General features: G+C 40.9%; 1 protein-coding gene across 1 annotated transcript; it reads left to right on the top strand.

The window, feature by feature from the left end:
- The first annotated feature begins 4876 nt into the window (after window positions 1-4876).
- On the top strand, window positions 4877-15178 carry LOC109477295 (60S ribosomal protein L29-like). The gene is made up of 4 exons (XM_019778397.1): window positions 4877-4932; window positions 5636-5708; window positions 6483-6547; window positions 14904-15178. The coding sequence occupies exons 2-4, from the start codon at window positions 5672-5674 to the stop codon at window positions 14976-14978; spliced, it is 177 nt and encodes a 58-aa protein (XP_019633956.1). The 5' UTR covers window positions 4877-4932; window positions 5636-5671; the 3' UTR covers window positions 14979-15178.
- The last annotated feature ends 208 nt before the right edge of the window (window positions 15179-15386 follow it).

Genomic DNA, 15386 nt, shown 5'->3' with positions numbered 1-15386 from the left:
TGTGATGTGGAGTGTGGAAATGTGGAGACTTTCCGACGAAACAACCGGACCAGAATGAAACATTTTAGCTTGCTGCGGTAAAGATCTTCTAGCTACAGACGAAAATGGTATCAAGAAAACCGTGCCTGGATCGATTAAGTGCTTCAAGAATGAATGTTTAACCATAACGTTGACACAATTATACGGTATGGCTCACTCTTTGAGTCAGATTTGACTGCCAACGTTAACCACGCCCCTATGCCCTGACCTACTCCCAAGCAGTATCCGACCTCGCTAAATACCAGCCACCCACAGGCGACCTTTCTACGTATACAGACCTCTCCTAACTATGTTAATAATGTTCAATATTGCAATCTGTTTTGTATTCAATATTGCAATCTGTATTTATATTGTAGTGTTTGGGAGGACAGCTTGTAAAGGTGTCAATGCACCTGTTTTGTCCCCCCTTCCACTTGTATAGTTGTACTTGTGATAAATTTAAATAAACAATCAACAATAAACAACTATGGGGAGTTCGGCAGTGTTCGGAAGGCCATATTCGGCTATATGTGTGACAGCGGCTTCAAACAGACATAGCGTTCAGAGACAGTAGTAAATGCGCGCGACTTCACCTTTCCTTCAGCACCAAGGACAGATGCCATCACAACACTCTGTATAAATACATTTCACATTCACCTGCTGTGTTTTAAGTTTTTACCACTCAACGGGTTTGGCAGTCACGGTTCGGGAGGTCATATTCGGCTATATGTGTGACAGCGGCTTCAAACAGACATAGCGTTTAGCGAAAATAGTAAATGCGCGCGACTTCACCCTCCCTTCAGCACCAAGGACAGATGCCAGCACAACACTCTGTATAAATACATTTCACATTCACCTGGTGTCTCCCAGGTTTCCACCAATCAGCCTGACGTGCATAACGGCCGCTACATGGAGCACCACGGCGGTCGGTTGCTAGGCTAAAAGTCGCATTACTAGGGAGGTATCGGGTTACAGAACATGTTCGAACGTGGCCGCGCGGGAGTCCCAGGCCGGCCCGGGGGCAACGGGTAAAATTTGAAAATAAACAAAAGTAATTGGAGAGTAAATACTCGTCAAAATAAAATGTAATAAGTGATTTTGTTTACCTCAAATGTTATTCTTGCACTGCCTTTGCTCCACTTTGTGTACATTTGCTTCCAAATGAGATCAATTTCGGATTTCAAAAAGGGTTCACGAGAACCAAACAACTGATTTTAAGAGGCCCCGAAAATTAAAAATAAGGTTAGATTTTTGGATTTTTAGAAATATTACAGTAAATTTAAACTTTCTGTCTTAGGATTTTTTTATTTTTTAACTAAAACTCGACTTACAGTCAAAAGAAGAGCTAAAAACGCAGTGTTTTAACTTTAAATACCGATAATTCATAATCGCGGCCATATATAAAAAATCCCTAAGACAGAAATCTGCGGAAATCGCTCCTCTTCCAAACAAGACCTCAATGAGGTAATTTGAGCGATTTTTGGGAGTGGTTAAAATACCATGTTTGCACGCATGCTGTGCCACTTGGATATGGGGACCTGGATTTTATAACAGCGTCAACAAGAATTCTGACCTACAAGGTCACCTACGATGACGGCAGTAGCTTCGTTACATGTTACATATCCACAATAAAATCACGGCATAGATGTAATGTTTTGAAAACGGTTCATATTTGTGGAAAGGTGGATTTTTCCTGTTCCGTGGTTCCCAAGTAAAAAAGGGCATGAAGTAGCCGGTTGTAGCGGCTTTACTGTAATGACCGCGGGTAACCCCAGATCGAACGCCCGCTCTATTCGAATGACGTCATATCGAACAAGATTCGCGGGTTCGGGGGATTCGATCTCCATAGTAGCGGAGTGGGACTTTTGGGCCCAAATCTGACCATCGTGCACCCCTACTTAACGGTCTTTTCTTCTCGGCGCCAATTTTATGAAGAGGTTTATGGATTACTTACAGGTCAGATGGGGACGAAACGCACGCAGGATGTCAACTGGATGTTCTGCCATCGCTGCTCCATAGATCAACGTTCCTATATATTGTACTGATCGGTAGAACTAACACTACCACATAATCAGTGCATTTTGAGGGGCATTATTATTTGTTATATTATTCAATTCATGCAACATTTTTACACCAAAAATTGAAAATATGATCGAAACAAATATTCATGTGATTGTAATTTACTTCCACTTTTCAACATACTTGTGCAATCATGCAACACTCAGTTTGTGGCACCACTACAGAATACCAGAATCCATATGTTTCCTGCTTTTTAACTCACTCGTGAGGCGTCATACGAGTATTTAGGCACCTCCGATCCACTTCCTGATGAACGACACTGATTTGCAATTCCAGTGTTGACTCAGCTTACTTTGAAAAGAAATGGCCAGAAAATCACTTTTTGTATCGTCCTGATGTTACATAATACGGCTTTAACAAGCCATTATGAACACTGAATACTGTTTGCACCGCCTTCGTTAAGACCCTTTCATGCCGACTAGGGTTTTCCAGGTAGGCACGTCTTATAAATCATCTCATATTTCCTCTTGTTAGTCCCTCACAAAATCAATAACTCTATATCACAAGGTGATTCCAATATGTCAAGGGTATCAACGTCCCTGACCCGACCAGGTCTAAATTCGTAAGGTGGGGTAAGTCATTGATTTTTTTTTTCTACTTGAGATCGATCGCAAACTGGTCTGAGCATCGCTTTCCAGGGCTCCAAGGAGTCTTGTCATTCCTCGGGAGTCTTGTGCTGATGTTTGGTACGTGCGGCCATGTTTGTAAGGCCATGTTGATTTGATGATACGGATGACATCCACGCGCTTGAATTTTCGGCCGTTTCCAAAAATAAAAAGGGAAATCGTAGATTTCAAACCTCCGGGTTTTTTTTTCTATTGGTTTAGGTTATTTGTTTGTGTGTAGTATGAAAGTTATGTGCGTAATATGTTTGTATGCCGGTTTGATGGCTACTGACGGTTGGTTCGGTATGGACTGTTGATTAACGTGTCTCAGTCTGACAGCCTGCACCGTCACCCGCGCCATTACCCCCGCCGTCATCCCGCGCCGTCATTGCTGCGCCGTCACCCAAAATTTTTATCGGAACCAGACACCCCTCTGTTTGACCCCTTTTGAATGCTAAGACCCAAAACTGCAACCTCCCCATTCCTTAACAACATGGTAAATTCCATTTTCAGCATAACGGGGGTGTCCGGAGCACTTAAAAACCTTTTATTTCGACGCCCATAAACACATATGCAATTAAACAAAAACGTTCTGCATCATCTGCAGTCCAATAGCAATACATATACCGAACAACAGACCAATCCGTCCAGCCGATCGCGAGAAACAGCTGCTGACAGAAATGTTTCGAACAATAGTAAAACCTCCTCGCGGAAGGATATCTCCTTCCCCGGAGGTAAAAAGGTTTTAACCATACTGTAAATCGTACATAACAGTTGCAAAATGAGCAAATATATATATACCGTAACTTGCAAACAATATATTGGAAAACGATACCAATGTCGTAGAATACTAAAATCAAACGAAAAAGACGAAAATCTAATTAAATAAAAGTGGGCATCAAAGGAAAGACAAAGAAGAAGGGTTGATGTGCAGACGTTTTACATGTATAACGAATATAGTTAAAGGTATGCCCGGGGAGCCAGGTCGGTTGTGACCTGGCTCCAGACCTCCTTCTAACCATGGTTGGGGGAGCTCGCCAGTGTTCAGTAATCAGGAGCATATTCGGCAGCCCCATGACCCGAGGTAACCCTTCGCGAGCGGCTTTCATAACTGTACCATCGTCTGACCTTTCCTCTGCAGAAACCGAGCCTGATGAAACCGATCTGTCTAGAGCAATATCAAGCTGACGCCCGGAGTGAATCATATAAATCATTATCAGAAATGACAGATTGTTCTTTAAATGTCAGAGGAACCTTTGGAAATTCATGAGGATAAAATGATTTTTGGGTCAGCCGCGTGTACTGCAGTACGCCGTGTTTCGTTGCGAGCTCGAGTTTGGGGTCGACAGACCTGTTACTTCATCATCATCTGCTAGAGGGCGCTCTGGCGCTCTAGTGTTATTTGCCAGAATACAGTACATTTGAAGTGGAACGAGAAACGATAACATGATCTTGTACTTTACATAGCAGAACATCTGAGGAAGACTTGTTGACCTTATTGCAGTCATACGCCCAAGCAGAGGTTTAGGGTTTAGGCCTTCAGCACATTTATATGTGTTATAGCAGTTTTTATCGGACTTCCTTGTTGTGTGTTTTTATAAGACAAATCCAAGACAAAACAAAAAGAATACAAAGGCTAGAAATATTTGATGTATATATTAATGTAGGTATGACGTTTTAGAATATTCTTGTCATTGTTGGGTTTGATTTCTTTTCTTGTCTCTAATGCCCGACCATTTGCGAAATATATGAGTTGGGGGACGTTAATTACGTCGATGAAGGTCGACATCCCGGTAATAAGATACGCCAAAAAGCAGTTAGCTAGCAAGCAACTGGATTTTTTTTTTGGAAACGGTCAGACGTTAGCTAGCATCCACTAGCTTTTGTCAGTAACCGTTTCCAAAATCATATCCAGTTGATTGCCAGTAATTAACTGCTTTTTGTGGCGTAACGTTATAATAGAAATGTAGTTTTTTTGTCGGCTGGAAAGTTGCAGAAAACTAGGAAAGATTTTGGTGAATACATGAAACCAAAACAAGGAGGAAGTCTTCTACCTCCTTGGCCTTGCTTCAAATATCTCATCTCTTTCATAGAGCGTATGGTAATGATGGTGATGTTTCAGTACCTGTGTTAGCTGCTAAACGGCGCTTTTGTACTGCAAAATTCAACCCATATTACCCACAATCCACCGCTAAATCGTCCTCTTCTCCGGACGCCATATTTGTTAGAGGTACGTGAACACATCATACCCCTGAAATCCGACATAATCTCACCTTCTGCGAAGCCATCCGACCTCATCACACGAGACATTAACTAACTGACATATTTGTTTACCTCCCTGATGACTTTTGAATTGTGTACTGGACGTATAGTTCTTTTAAATGTTGTCAAAACAGAGTGTTTACCATCGGTCATATGTCCCTTCTTCATTCAGAACTTTTCCCTGCTGTTGTTGCTAGTTTTATTGCACTGACCTGAGTTCAATTATTAACGGCAAAGCCACAATGAAAAAGCTTCTCCCTTCAGTACGTGAGTTAGAGAGTTGTCAAAGGATAGAAGCGAAGAATTTTGACCCGTGCATATTTACCCCTGCCCCCCTCCCCACAAAGCCATGGAAAAGGATAGGTGGATGACTAATTTAAGTTGTAGCAAATCCTTTATAATCATGCACACGAGCCTTCTATTAAGCTTAACAAGTCATATGTATCATAGAGAAATTTATTAGATTATAGTGAGATTAATGACGATGATGAATCGATGGAGATCGTTTGTAAGCGTCTTGGAAATAAATTATTATACATGCGAGACGAAAATTTTATTAACATGATCGTGGGCATTTAACGATTAAAGAGAAGAAGAAGATTTCATCAAATTTGAAAGAGTCAAAGAAGGATAGTCAAAGATTTATTTTATGTCTACTTTGCTGTCGTTAGCTTGTACAGGATCCTGTACCCACTAGGTGGATCAACATGGCGAAGTCCAAGAACCACACCAACCATAACCAGAGTAAGTACTCAAAGCCTGGAAACAGGCTTCGAAATTCTTTTTTTTTTACCTGTACTGTTGCATGTAACATCGCAAATTGCCCCAACAGGGGCTATATGGGGGTGTAGCCGGGGCTTGTACAACATCTTAGAGCCCCGGCAAAGATGAAGCATGAAGATGAAATTACCTGCACCAGACAAGATCCACCTGCACCACACTTTTAACTAGCACGTTGGCAGAACGTATTGCACCTGTGTGAAACCGTATTGTATTGTATAGCAGAACGTCTCATATAAGGTTGTATTATGCATATCATATAATGTTAACGCTCCGTCTATAGTTTCTAAATGTTATGTCGGAAAAGATATCGTCTTCAACAAGCAAATTCTGATGCAACATTGACCAAACATCCAACGAAAACTGCCAAAAATCTGGGTTTCGCGCAGGCGCGGAATTTACTGACATGCTGTAAAACCCCAGTATGACCATGCAGGTTTGGTGCAGATAGATATCACAAAATTTGAAATACATGCACAGCTCCAAATATTATTTTACCTGCACTGAGCTGCATATGCAGATGGTATTTCTGAATAACCATACATGCGAGAATTTTAAGTATTCAGTTAACTTATACCGAAAGCAGGTCTATGATGGTACTGTACATTTACATTTTTTTTTTCATGTGAAAAAAAATTATAACTGTAAGTGCAAAGTGTTCTCCTCAGGTAAGGACTCAAGGAGACACGTGTACTATAAGTTTTGGTGCAAGCTTACACCATGTTCATTATGTTACAGACAAGAAGGCCCACAGAAATGGGATCAAGAAACCACGCCGCAACCGTTACGAGTCTCTGAAGGGGGTAAGTTGTCAGATTATGTTCAAAGATTTTACTGGTAAGTGTAGTACTGTCATCTCTAGTGCCTGTGTGTTGCTCACTCACTAGCACCACCTAGCAGAATGAAGCAAAACTGCAGCTAGTCTCCCTAAATTTTCAGAATAAGCAGGAGCAGATGCAGCTATATTGATGAAAGAAACTGTATCCATACATTCTGGGGGGTTTGGTAGTTACATGGTGGTTGACATCCTGGGTTATTGCAATGGTATGTTTTTTTTTTTTTTTCAGTTTTACTTTTAGAACCCAGCTGTAAGCTAGTGCTAGTCCTGAAATATTTATGAATGAATTATAGGATTTACTAACTTCAATATGTAGAAGTGTAGCTCTAGCATTGGATGTTACCAGTATACATGTACATGTGCAGCTCACCTGTTGTATCCTAGTTATTCTCTTTTAATAATTTACTTATGTGCAGAATGACAATATTTCCTTCCAGAATCTTTGTGCCGTCCCAAAGTTATCAAAACTTACGACCAGTATTTTCGCTTGAGAAATCAGACCCTTTTGTTATTCACACAATGTGAGTAGGCCTTTTACATCCCAACATGTTTTTTTTTTTTTCTTTTTTGCTAGCCTTTGTTATGTTTTAATTGCGCGTGGGCTTAGCAAGAGAACTCAGCAAAGGTCATCCCACAGAGACATGTGAAACTTTTGTCTAGGTGGGAGATTCAATTGCCGACAGCATTAAGGAAAATGTCAGAGAGGAAATTGAATATGTAAAACTCCATCCTGAAAGCCCTGAGCTATATGACTGATGTCTGATTGAAGTTAGATTTCACACAGAAGTCTTTTGAAGTATCCTTTACCAAGCTCTAGGGCATTGCGTACATGCCACGCTGTTTTAATTTTCTCCCAATAGACTTTATCAAAAGGTTTGCCAGCTTTCATTTCTGCTCTTTTATAAGGGGAATGTATCTACGCCCAGCCCAGGTGAGGGATAATATTAAAGCTTTACAGGTATTTCTGGTGTCTACCTGCACCTAACCTGCACTGGTCCATGAAAGTGTCTGCGGATTTTTATTTGAATTATTGACTGTTACAATCTATTAATCGTAAAAATAAAATTATGGTTTCTGAGTAGTTTCTAGCATGATCCATACTTCCTAAATTCTAAGTGGTGCAGCTAAATTTTGTCTGGTGCAGCTAATTGTCTAAGTTACATGTGCGAGTGCAAGTGCAAGTATGAGTTAAATTACACTTGCAGCTTGCACTAAAGGCATATCATATGTTGAAGCAATTTTTGATAAGTGCAGATTTGATGATATCATCCCATTTCCACCTCCCATGGCAATAAGACCTGTTTAGAATAAGACTTGCTTCCATCCATGACGCAATTTGTGGCAGACTTAAATAAGTGTGTGTCTTGTCACTAGGAGGCAAGACAATATGAGTTAATAAGCCCTGTGGCAATGACGCAAACTGAAGAAATTCTACGTCAAGCAGTGTTGTAAAAGGTCGAGTCAGAATCTCAGATGTATGGATCTGTAATGTGAGGGGGTGGGCAGATGCATTGATGTTCCGGTGTATAAGAGACAACATGTTGCGAGCACAGATGTTTGTAACATCCTGAGGCTGATGAAGAGCTTTGATAAAGTTACATTTTTCATAGAACTAGTCGGTTGTTGAAACAGCATGGAGAATTATTGGACTGTTCTCACTTGCTCTGTGCTCTACAATTTCAAAACATTTGGCTTGAAGTCTGGATGTGCCTGTATCTGTCTTCGGATAGAACTAGGATTTGAAATTGTTGACAGAATGAAGTAACAAAGTAATATGAAGTCAACAGTCCCAAAAACGTGAAGTCAACAATCGCAAAGATGTGAACAAATAATATTCGTTCCATTCAGCCTGGTTTGAATTTCTGGTTTCTTGCCATTCTTGGTGCTCCTCTTTATTTTCCTTTTTGTTTCTCAGCTGTATTCAAGAATAATGGCTTGGTTCTTTTTCTCTTCTACGATGAAACAGTTTGAAGTACATGGTAGTAACTGTACACCTTGACAGTATTGTATAGGGAATTGATGCTTGTACAGGCACACAACTGTATTGGAATTACACCTCTTGGCAAAGACTACAAGAAAGTTTGACATTCTTAGCTTAAAACTCATCAAGCAAAGTTCTCAGCTCTATTGGGCCTTTTGAATAGAGCTAGGAAGGAATTGCTTCACAAGAAATGCCAGTGAGAAATATAGCATGTGGCTACAATGAGAGGAAGTTTGGCCCAGATTAGGTCAGCTTGTGAAAAGAAGAAGATGAGTATTATGTAGCTGGGAGCCAAATGCAGGACCAAGTTTCACAACGACTTTACGCAAGTCTACGTCAGCCTTACGTCCACTGCTAATGCATCGACCACTTGTCGGGACTTGCGTGGGCGAAGAAGCCACTTGTGGCGTTGAATGTGTCCTTGATCTTTCCAGTGTGTGGGAAAAGTCAAGGGTATTTGGTCACACAGGCAGTGTAAGAATCTATAGCAGGGCTCAAAATACTAGTACTTGGTACTATCTTTTGGTTACAATGCAAAATTGCATGAGGGCAGAAAATATACAATTCAAAAAATCCTCATACTGAATAGAAGTTCAGTCTTCTCTTGATATACAGTACCACAAGATACATAAGAAAGTCTCCAACGTTAACGTGCTTATGACAGGGAAATTTTTACCTACTAGTTGGGGGCACCTGGAAGAAATGAGACGTGTGCCTGCAAAACTGATGAATTTCGATGTAGGCTTGAGAAAAATCATCAGGGAAAATGGGAAACACTCTACATTTTAAATTGAGTATAATTTTACTATAAAGGCAAAGGCAATACAGATGTGCCATTATTCCACAGTCTATAGGGAACATTTCATTTTCAACATGCAAAATTCCATCTTCAGAATATTTTTTCGTGCAAATCTTGAAAGTCACTTGCAAATAGCAAGTTGCATGTGGGTGTTTGGAGCCCTGTCAATAGGAACATTTTTCTGCAGTTCTCCAGTCTAATAGTTCACCATTTTACAGCTCAAGTGTGGTGCTCTCAGGCCTGAAGCCTGATGGAGCCACTTGCGGTGGAAGTAGTATGTAGTCCCTCCTCTTGAGTTGGCCACAGAGTGGCTGGGGGTAGAATTAAGGACGTCACGCCGTGTGACCAACTCCTGAGCCCACTGTACCGACTGACGCACAGTCTACTCAGGTGTTTTTCAGGAGTTTATTTCAGCAGTATAGACTCATAACTAAACTGAGATCACTTTGGGTGCTTCAACTTTTTAAGACACACTACTTAGTACTAAATGTAGTAAGCACTCCTAGTATTAATACAAAAATTAGACTGTGGAATATGTGTTCACATTTATTTCATCTTTGACAATCTAAAATTTACAAAATAGCCTAATTTCAGGCAACATACATCTATTCTGTATCCCCATGTTTCTACTTTTGTTTTAAAGTTGGCCAGGCGTGGTCTGGATATAGTTTGAGAAACTCTGCGGCAGAGTTTTCCTTTAGATGTAGTTTAGGATAAGAAACCCTTTTTATATGTACGCTTCATTCTCCAAGCTGCCCTGACCCGCCGAGTCCATGCCAAGTGTAAGTGGTTTTGTGTAAGTGATGTTTCCCAACAAAGCGAGGATGTTAAGACATGTCGGCTCCTCGGAGAAGCAGGCTTTTAACACAGGCCTGGCTCGTTAAGACTGCGCTGCCTTGGGATAAGCACCTGTGCTGTCTCTCTCGGCTCTCAGGTCATAAACACTGTCTAGACACTGCACTTGAACGTGAGCTGAACTTGAACGTGAGCTTGAACGTGAGCTGAAGGTATATTTGCACTGGGGGAAAAAGAATGGGGGTTTAGTGAACAGGGCTCAAAATACATTTTTTCTGCATACCTACACTGGTACACACCTACATACACATGTCCTAGATACCCACTCAGTGTTCTAGTCAGCCTTACTTTTTCTCTGTCATTTCAATTCCTATTTGTCATGTGGAGCAGGAGGATTTGAGCCAGAAGTGTGTGATGACCCTTTGGAAAATTTTCAAAATCTTGACCGTCTGAATCCCTATTCCTTGCATTTTGAGGGGCAAATTTTGCTGGTAGACTAAGCTTAGTTTTATGATATCTCTTTTTTTATTGTTTCCACACCAATTTTTGTCCTTTATGAGCAGCAAATTATGTCAAATGACGGAAAGATGGTGGAATCTGTAGATTCACTGTCCTCCAACACTGACACCTTTGATTGTAACTTGTATATGCAGAAGAAACATGAATGGCTCCCACCAAGCCTATGGGTGGCACCATGAATAAACCATTGCTTCCTGTAGCTGAAATTTAATAACCGCCCGGATGACCCATGGGAGCAGTCTGGGATGTGATTTCCGCTAGCATGTGAGATTTCATTACAGCAGGGGAAGCTGGTGTCCTGGGACGGAGTAAGTGCTATTAAATGTGGTCAGCGCGCTGAAAAGGCGGGCTAACTCGTGGAAAAGCCATTACCAGGTCCAACCTTGGGAGTAGTGGAAACATGTTAGTACACCTTACATAAGATACCATCAATGAAAGCTTTTTGGTGTGCATACAGGATCAATGGGTGCTACTATGGGTACCAATGCAAGTTGACACAAGTTGTAGCTCAGATGAAATTAACAGTCGACCCTTAACATGTGTATTCGGCGATGGCCATCAATAACTTTAATTGCAAGTGGACTGCAAAAGACATCCAATGCAGTTTCAGGGCAGCAAAACAAAAATGAAATACTCTGGATGAAAAAATCTGCCTGATATTGACATTGACTGCCATTTCTTATCACATTTTCATCGTCATTTCTTTCTTGAAGCCTTTGATTTTGAACTTAGTCATCTCTTTATTTTTGGGATACGACTTTTGCCACCCTGAAATTGCATTCTGCTGCAAACTACATTGTACCACTGAAATTCTCCCATGATTTTTTAAAAATGATGTTCAAAGCTTACTGTAGCGTCCAGTATAACACCAGACAAAATCCTCAGCATTACAACTGTGATAGATACTGTAGATAAATCTTTAATGACAATGTTACATACTCCGAATACTACACCTTGTGATATGCCTACACATTCAAGCTGGACTTTACACACACCCACACACACACAGAAATGACAGCATATTTCACCATTTCCTGTATTAAGCTAATCTGACTAAATATATTTGGCGGATTAGCTTAATACAGGAAATAATAAAAAAATCCAGAGCAGTACAAATTTGTACTGGAAGACACATAGACCTTGAATGAGTATTTGCCATACTTTATTAATGACTTCCGTCTAATCTAATCTAATAAAGCTTTTCGTTCCAAAATAGATTAACAGGTAACAAGCTTATTACAAGTCTGTATGTACATGTTTTTTATGGCCTTATGTCTCGCAAGGGATGAAGAGAATAAGTAAGTTAGTAAGTTTATTCATGCTGCCTGCCTGCACCACAGCAGTAAAGGTGATACCAGAAATTAGATGGAGCATATTTCAACAGGAGACGACCTTGTGAAATATTTATGGCGTACGTTAGTGCCGGGGAGATTACACCCTCTCTCGGGGTGTGCGGACCGGATATTACAGCACGGACCGCTATCGCGTTTCAGGGATGAATGCACAAGTGGGGCCCTGGAGTATTGGGAGCGTACTTGACATTCAAGTTATGGAGCTATAGATCCAAGGGTTCAGACATGTTGAATGGCGGGTTTTGTATCAACTTGGTTGTTAGTACATTCATGTAGGTAGATATGTTAACTGCAGGAATTTTAATCTTTACCCTACTGAAGTCCTCTTCATGTTCTAACATACATGAGCTCTTACTTAGTGCACACAACTATCCTAACACACCCTTCTTTAAATTAACCCTAGAGACCCCTTGTTAGCTTAACGTAGCCCCAAACTGCCAAAGCAGTGTTCTATCAAGCATCAGGCTTAACGTCATTTGACAAAAATTTGCCCAATCTGTTATCAGACAAAAATCGATGTGTAAAGATATGAAAAGACATGTCTACCAGCAAAATTTGCCTCTTTAAAATGCAGGAAGGGATGCCCCAGACTTGCTAGCAAAGTTGAGATGACAGAAAAAAAATTCAGGCTGGCTAGAACATCTCCAGACACCCTTCCCCCATGTTAAAGTAGGCCCGAAGACATTTAGTATATTAGTATACATCATGGTCAAAGATACTCCTGTCTTATCTCCGTCCTTGGCTGTAAGATTGTGGCTGGGAGCACATGTACTTCCTGACCTATCACAGTATCAGTACAGGGTGCAGGGGGTGAGACTAATTTGCCATCGCTGTGGTTTTCTCTTATCTAGCCTGTGGTAAGACTGGGCCACCAGCTGGCTCACGTTCAAGACTGACAAAGTAACCTTAATTACAAGAATGTCAAGTCAAGAGACGACAACACACAGTATGATGGTATTCCTGCATGATAATCTTATGCATATATCACAAATATGAAATGATGAAGAAAATGTGCTAAGAAATGGCAGTAAATGTTAATATCATTAGGCAGATTTCTTCATCCAGAATATTTTTTGTGTGTCACCGCGCTGAAATTACATTTGATTTGAATCACGGAGGCTTTGAAATTTTCTTGCAAAAAAAAGCCCTCTTCCTAGATGGAAACGTCATTTTTCAAACTTGTTCAAGGCTCTTTGGGATCTAGACTGAGCTTTACCATACAGGAGGTACAATTTGATGGCTTTACCTAAAGCTGTTAGTGAACTTCCTTCGAGATATCCTGAGCTTAAGTTACTAGGGAATGTAGTTACTTTTGGAAGTATGTTATCACCACTTCCTCTGAGTAATCTGTGGGACATTCCTCCCTGCAGTTGCCATGGTGACAGCCAATGAGGGCCAAGGTCTGTGTGATTTCCAACATCCTCTTGTGTTTATTTCGGTGAGAGGGCGGATGTGGCAGCTGTTGAGCTGGAGTGATGAGGAACAGACTGTACACTTGTTGTCCTTAACAGTAGAGCTGAAACAGTATTTTAGTAGGATTGTGCAGTTGTTGACAAGGGCTGTCTGCTATGTGAATTGACAAGACATTTACATGCAGTCAAACTTCAACTTGTCTAGGAAGACAGCCACCAAGGGAACCTACATGAATCTGGTCTTCTTAGACAAGTGGTCTTCTTAGTCTTACACAAAGCACATCAACACAAGATAAGACGGAGATTACAGAGTTCACATCCTATAGTAGACTGTTGCAATGACCCAGTGGGTGCCATCTTTGACCCATACTGACCATAGTCACCCATACTCAAAACTGGCCAATTTTACCATAAATTTCTCGCTAATCATCAAAAATCATCTAATCATCAAAAATCATTATGCTTCAATAATGCGATCATTAAAGGCAGGGATTAGGCCATGTTCGGCCCTAAATAGTGCCAGCCGTGGTCATGTTAGACATTGTGGTCGGCTTAGGCAAGTCACCTATGTCTATGGGGAGAACTTTCAGGACTGAGGAAAAGCTGTCTGTTATGGCCACATGGTCAGCTTATAGAGGTGGTTGCTTCAGCAAGTTTGACTGTATTTCATTTAGCATTAATTAGATATGTTCCCTTCTTATCTCTGACCAATTTGTTCTCCCTTGGTAGTTCTCACAGAGGATATGTTGTCCTGAAATGTCCTCATTTGGAAGGCACAGAATGCGGGACTTGATCTAACAATCTACACTAAGGAAAGGAAGAATGCACTTTTGATATGCAGATTTGTTGCCATTTTCGTCATGATATTGCTTCAAATTATTTATTATCATCTATAGAAATAGATAACAATAGTGGCAAGTAAGGCAGCAATCATAACTCATGTCTCTTATTTCATGTGGCACAGAACTGTGCCAAGCACATAAGTATTCTGATAAAATTGGATGGGGCACTTTCTTTTATGGTTTGCCACAATTTGCCAGGGCTTGACACCAAATCCTCTACCAGCCTTTATCCAACATCCTTTAGACTAAACACTTAACAAACTAAGGGAACAACTACGTGCGATATATGAGAGTCCTTTTTTTTTCATAGCAAACTGTTACACAAAAGCCAGATTGTCAGACATGAGCACTGATCTACTATTACAAATACAGCTCAAGTGTTGCAGTGAAAAGTTTTCAGTACAAGCTTAGATTCCCGAGTGGTTTCTGGGCTTTCAAATGTTTTCTATGCACAGTATGTACTCTTTACAGCTAACTGACCTTTGAGTTCCAGTGTTCTATACTGTTCCAGTGACTGGTGTTTGTTATCTGCTAGTTGCAGGCTTGGAGTGCTCACGACATGCAAAGAGAATTCCTCTCAATACTCATGTATACCTTTCTTATCTTGCTCTGCCCTTGCAGGTTGACCCCAAGTTCTTGAGGAACATGCGGTTTGCTAAGAAGCACAACAAGAGACACCCAAAGCCCAAGGAGTAAGCTCCCCCGGGCGGTATCCATCCATAAGACGAACTATCCGACCCTCTCGTCTGACCTCCGTTGACCGTGATTGTGTAACATCTGGATGGACGTGGACTGTATCAATACAGGGACACTTTCTGTGGTGTCGCACCTTCTTGTGATCTTTTCCCTCGGTCAACAGCCAAGGGAAAGGAAACAGTAAAAGATGTCACATCCGATCCACTGTGTGGCTGTGCTTCCTTTCAATATTGACTTGCTGTCTTGTCTGTTTTTGTTGTTGTTGGTTCAGTGTCAAGAGACAGTGAAAATGGTGGCAGGGTTCTCACTTTTAAGCTTCTAGAGGAGAACCTTGTGACCCTTCAAAAATCTATAAAACAAGTAAAATTTGTCTTAAAATGCAGCTATAGCAGAGAAAGAACATAATCT

Source organism: Branchiostoma belcheri, unplaced genomic scaffold (assembly GCF_001625305.1).
Source record: "Branchiostoma belcheri isolate BF01 breed outbred unplaced genomic scaffold, Haploidv18h27 scaffold4, whole genome shotgun sequence".
NCBI classification, from domain to species: Eukaryota; Metazoa; Chordata; class Leptocardii; order Amphioxiformes; family Branchiostomatidae; genus Branchiostoma; species Branchiostoma belcheri.
Note: the sequence above shows the minus strand (reverse complement) of the source record. Positions and strands in the feature narration are given on the sequence as shown.

What these genes read in the sequence shown, in the direction of transcription:
- LOC109477295 (XM_019778397.1), top strand. Translation starts at nt 5,672, where the DNA reads ATGGCGAAGTCCAAGAACCACACCAACCATAACCAGA. An exon ending in CCACACCAACCATAACCAGA is followed by an intron (nt 5,709 to 6,482) that starts GTAAGTACTCAA and finishes ATTATGTTACAG; the next exon opens with ACAAGAAGGCCCACAGAAAT. An exon ending in GTTACGAGTCTCTGAAGGGG is followed by an intron (nt 6,548 to 14,903) that starts GTAAGTTGTCAG and finishes CTGCCCTTGCAG; the next exon opens with GTTGACCCCAAGTTCTTGAG.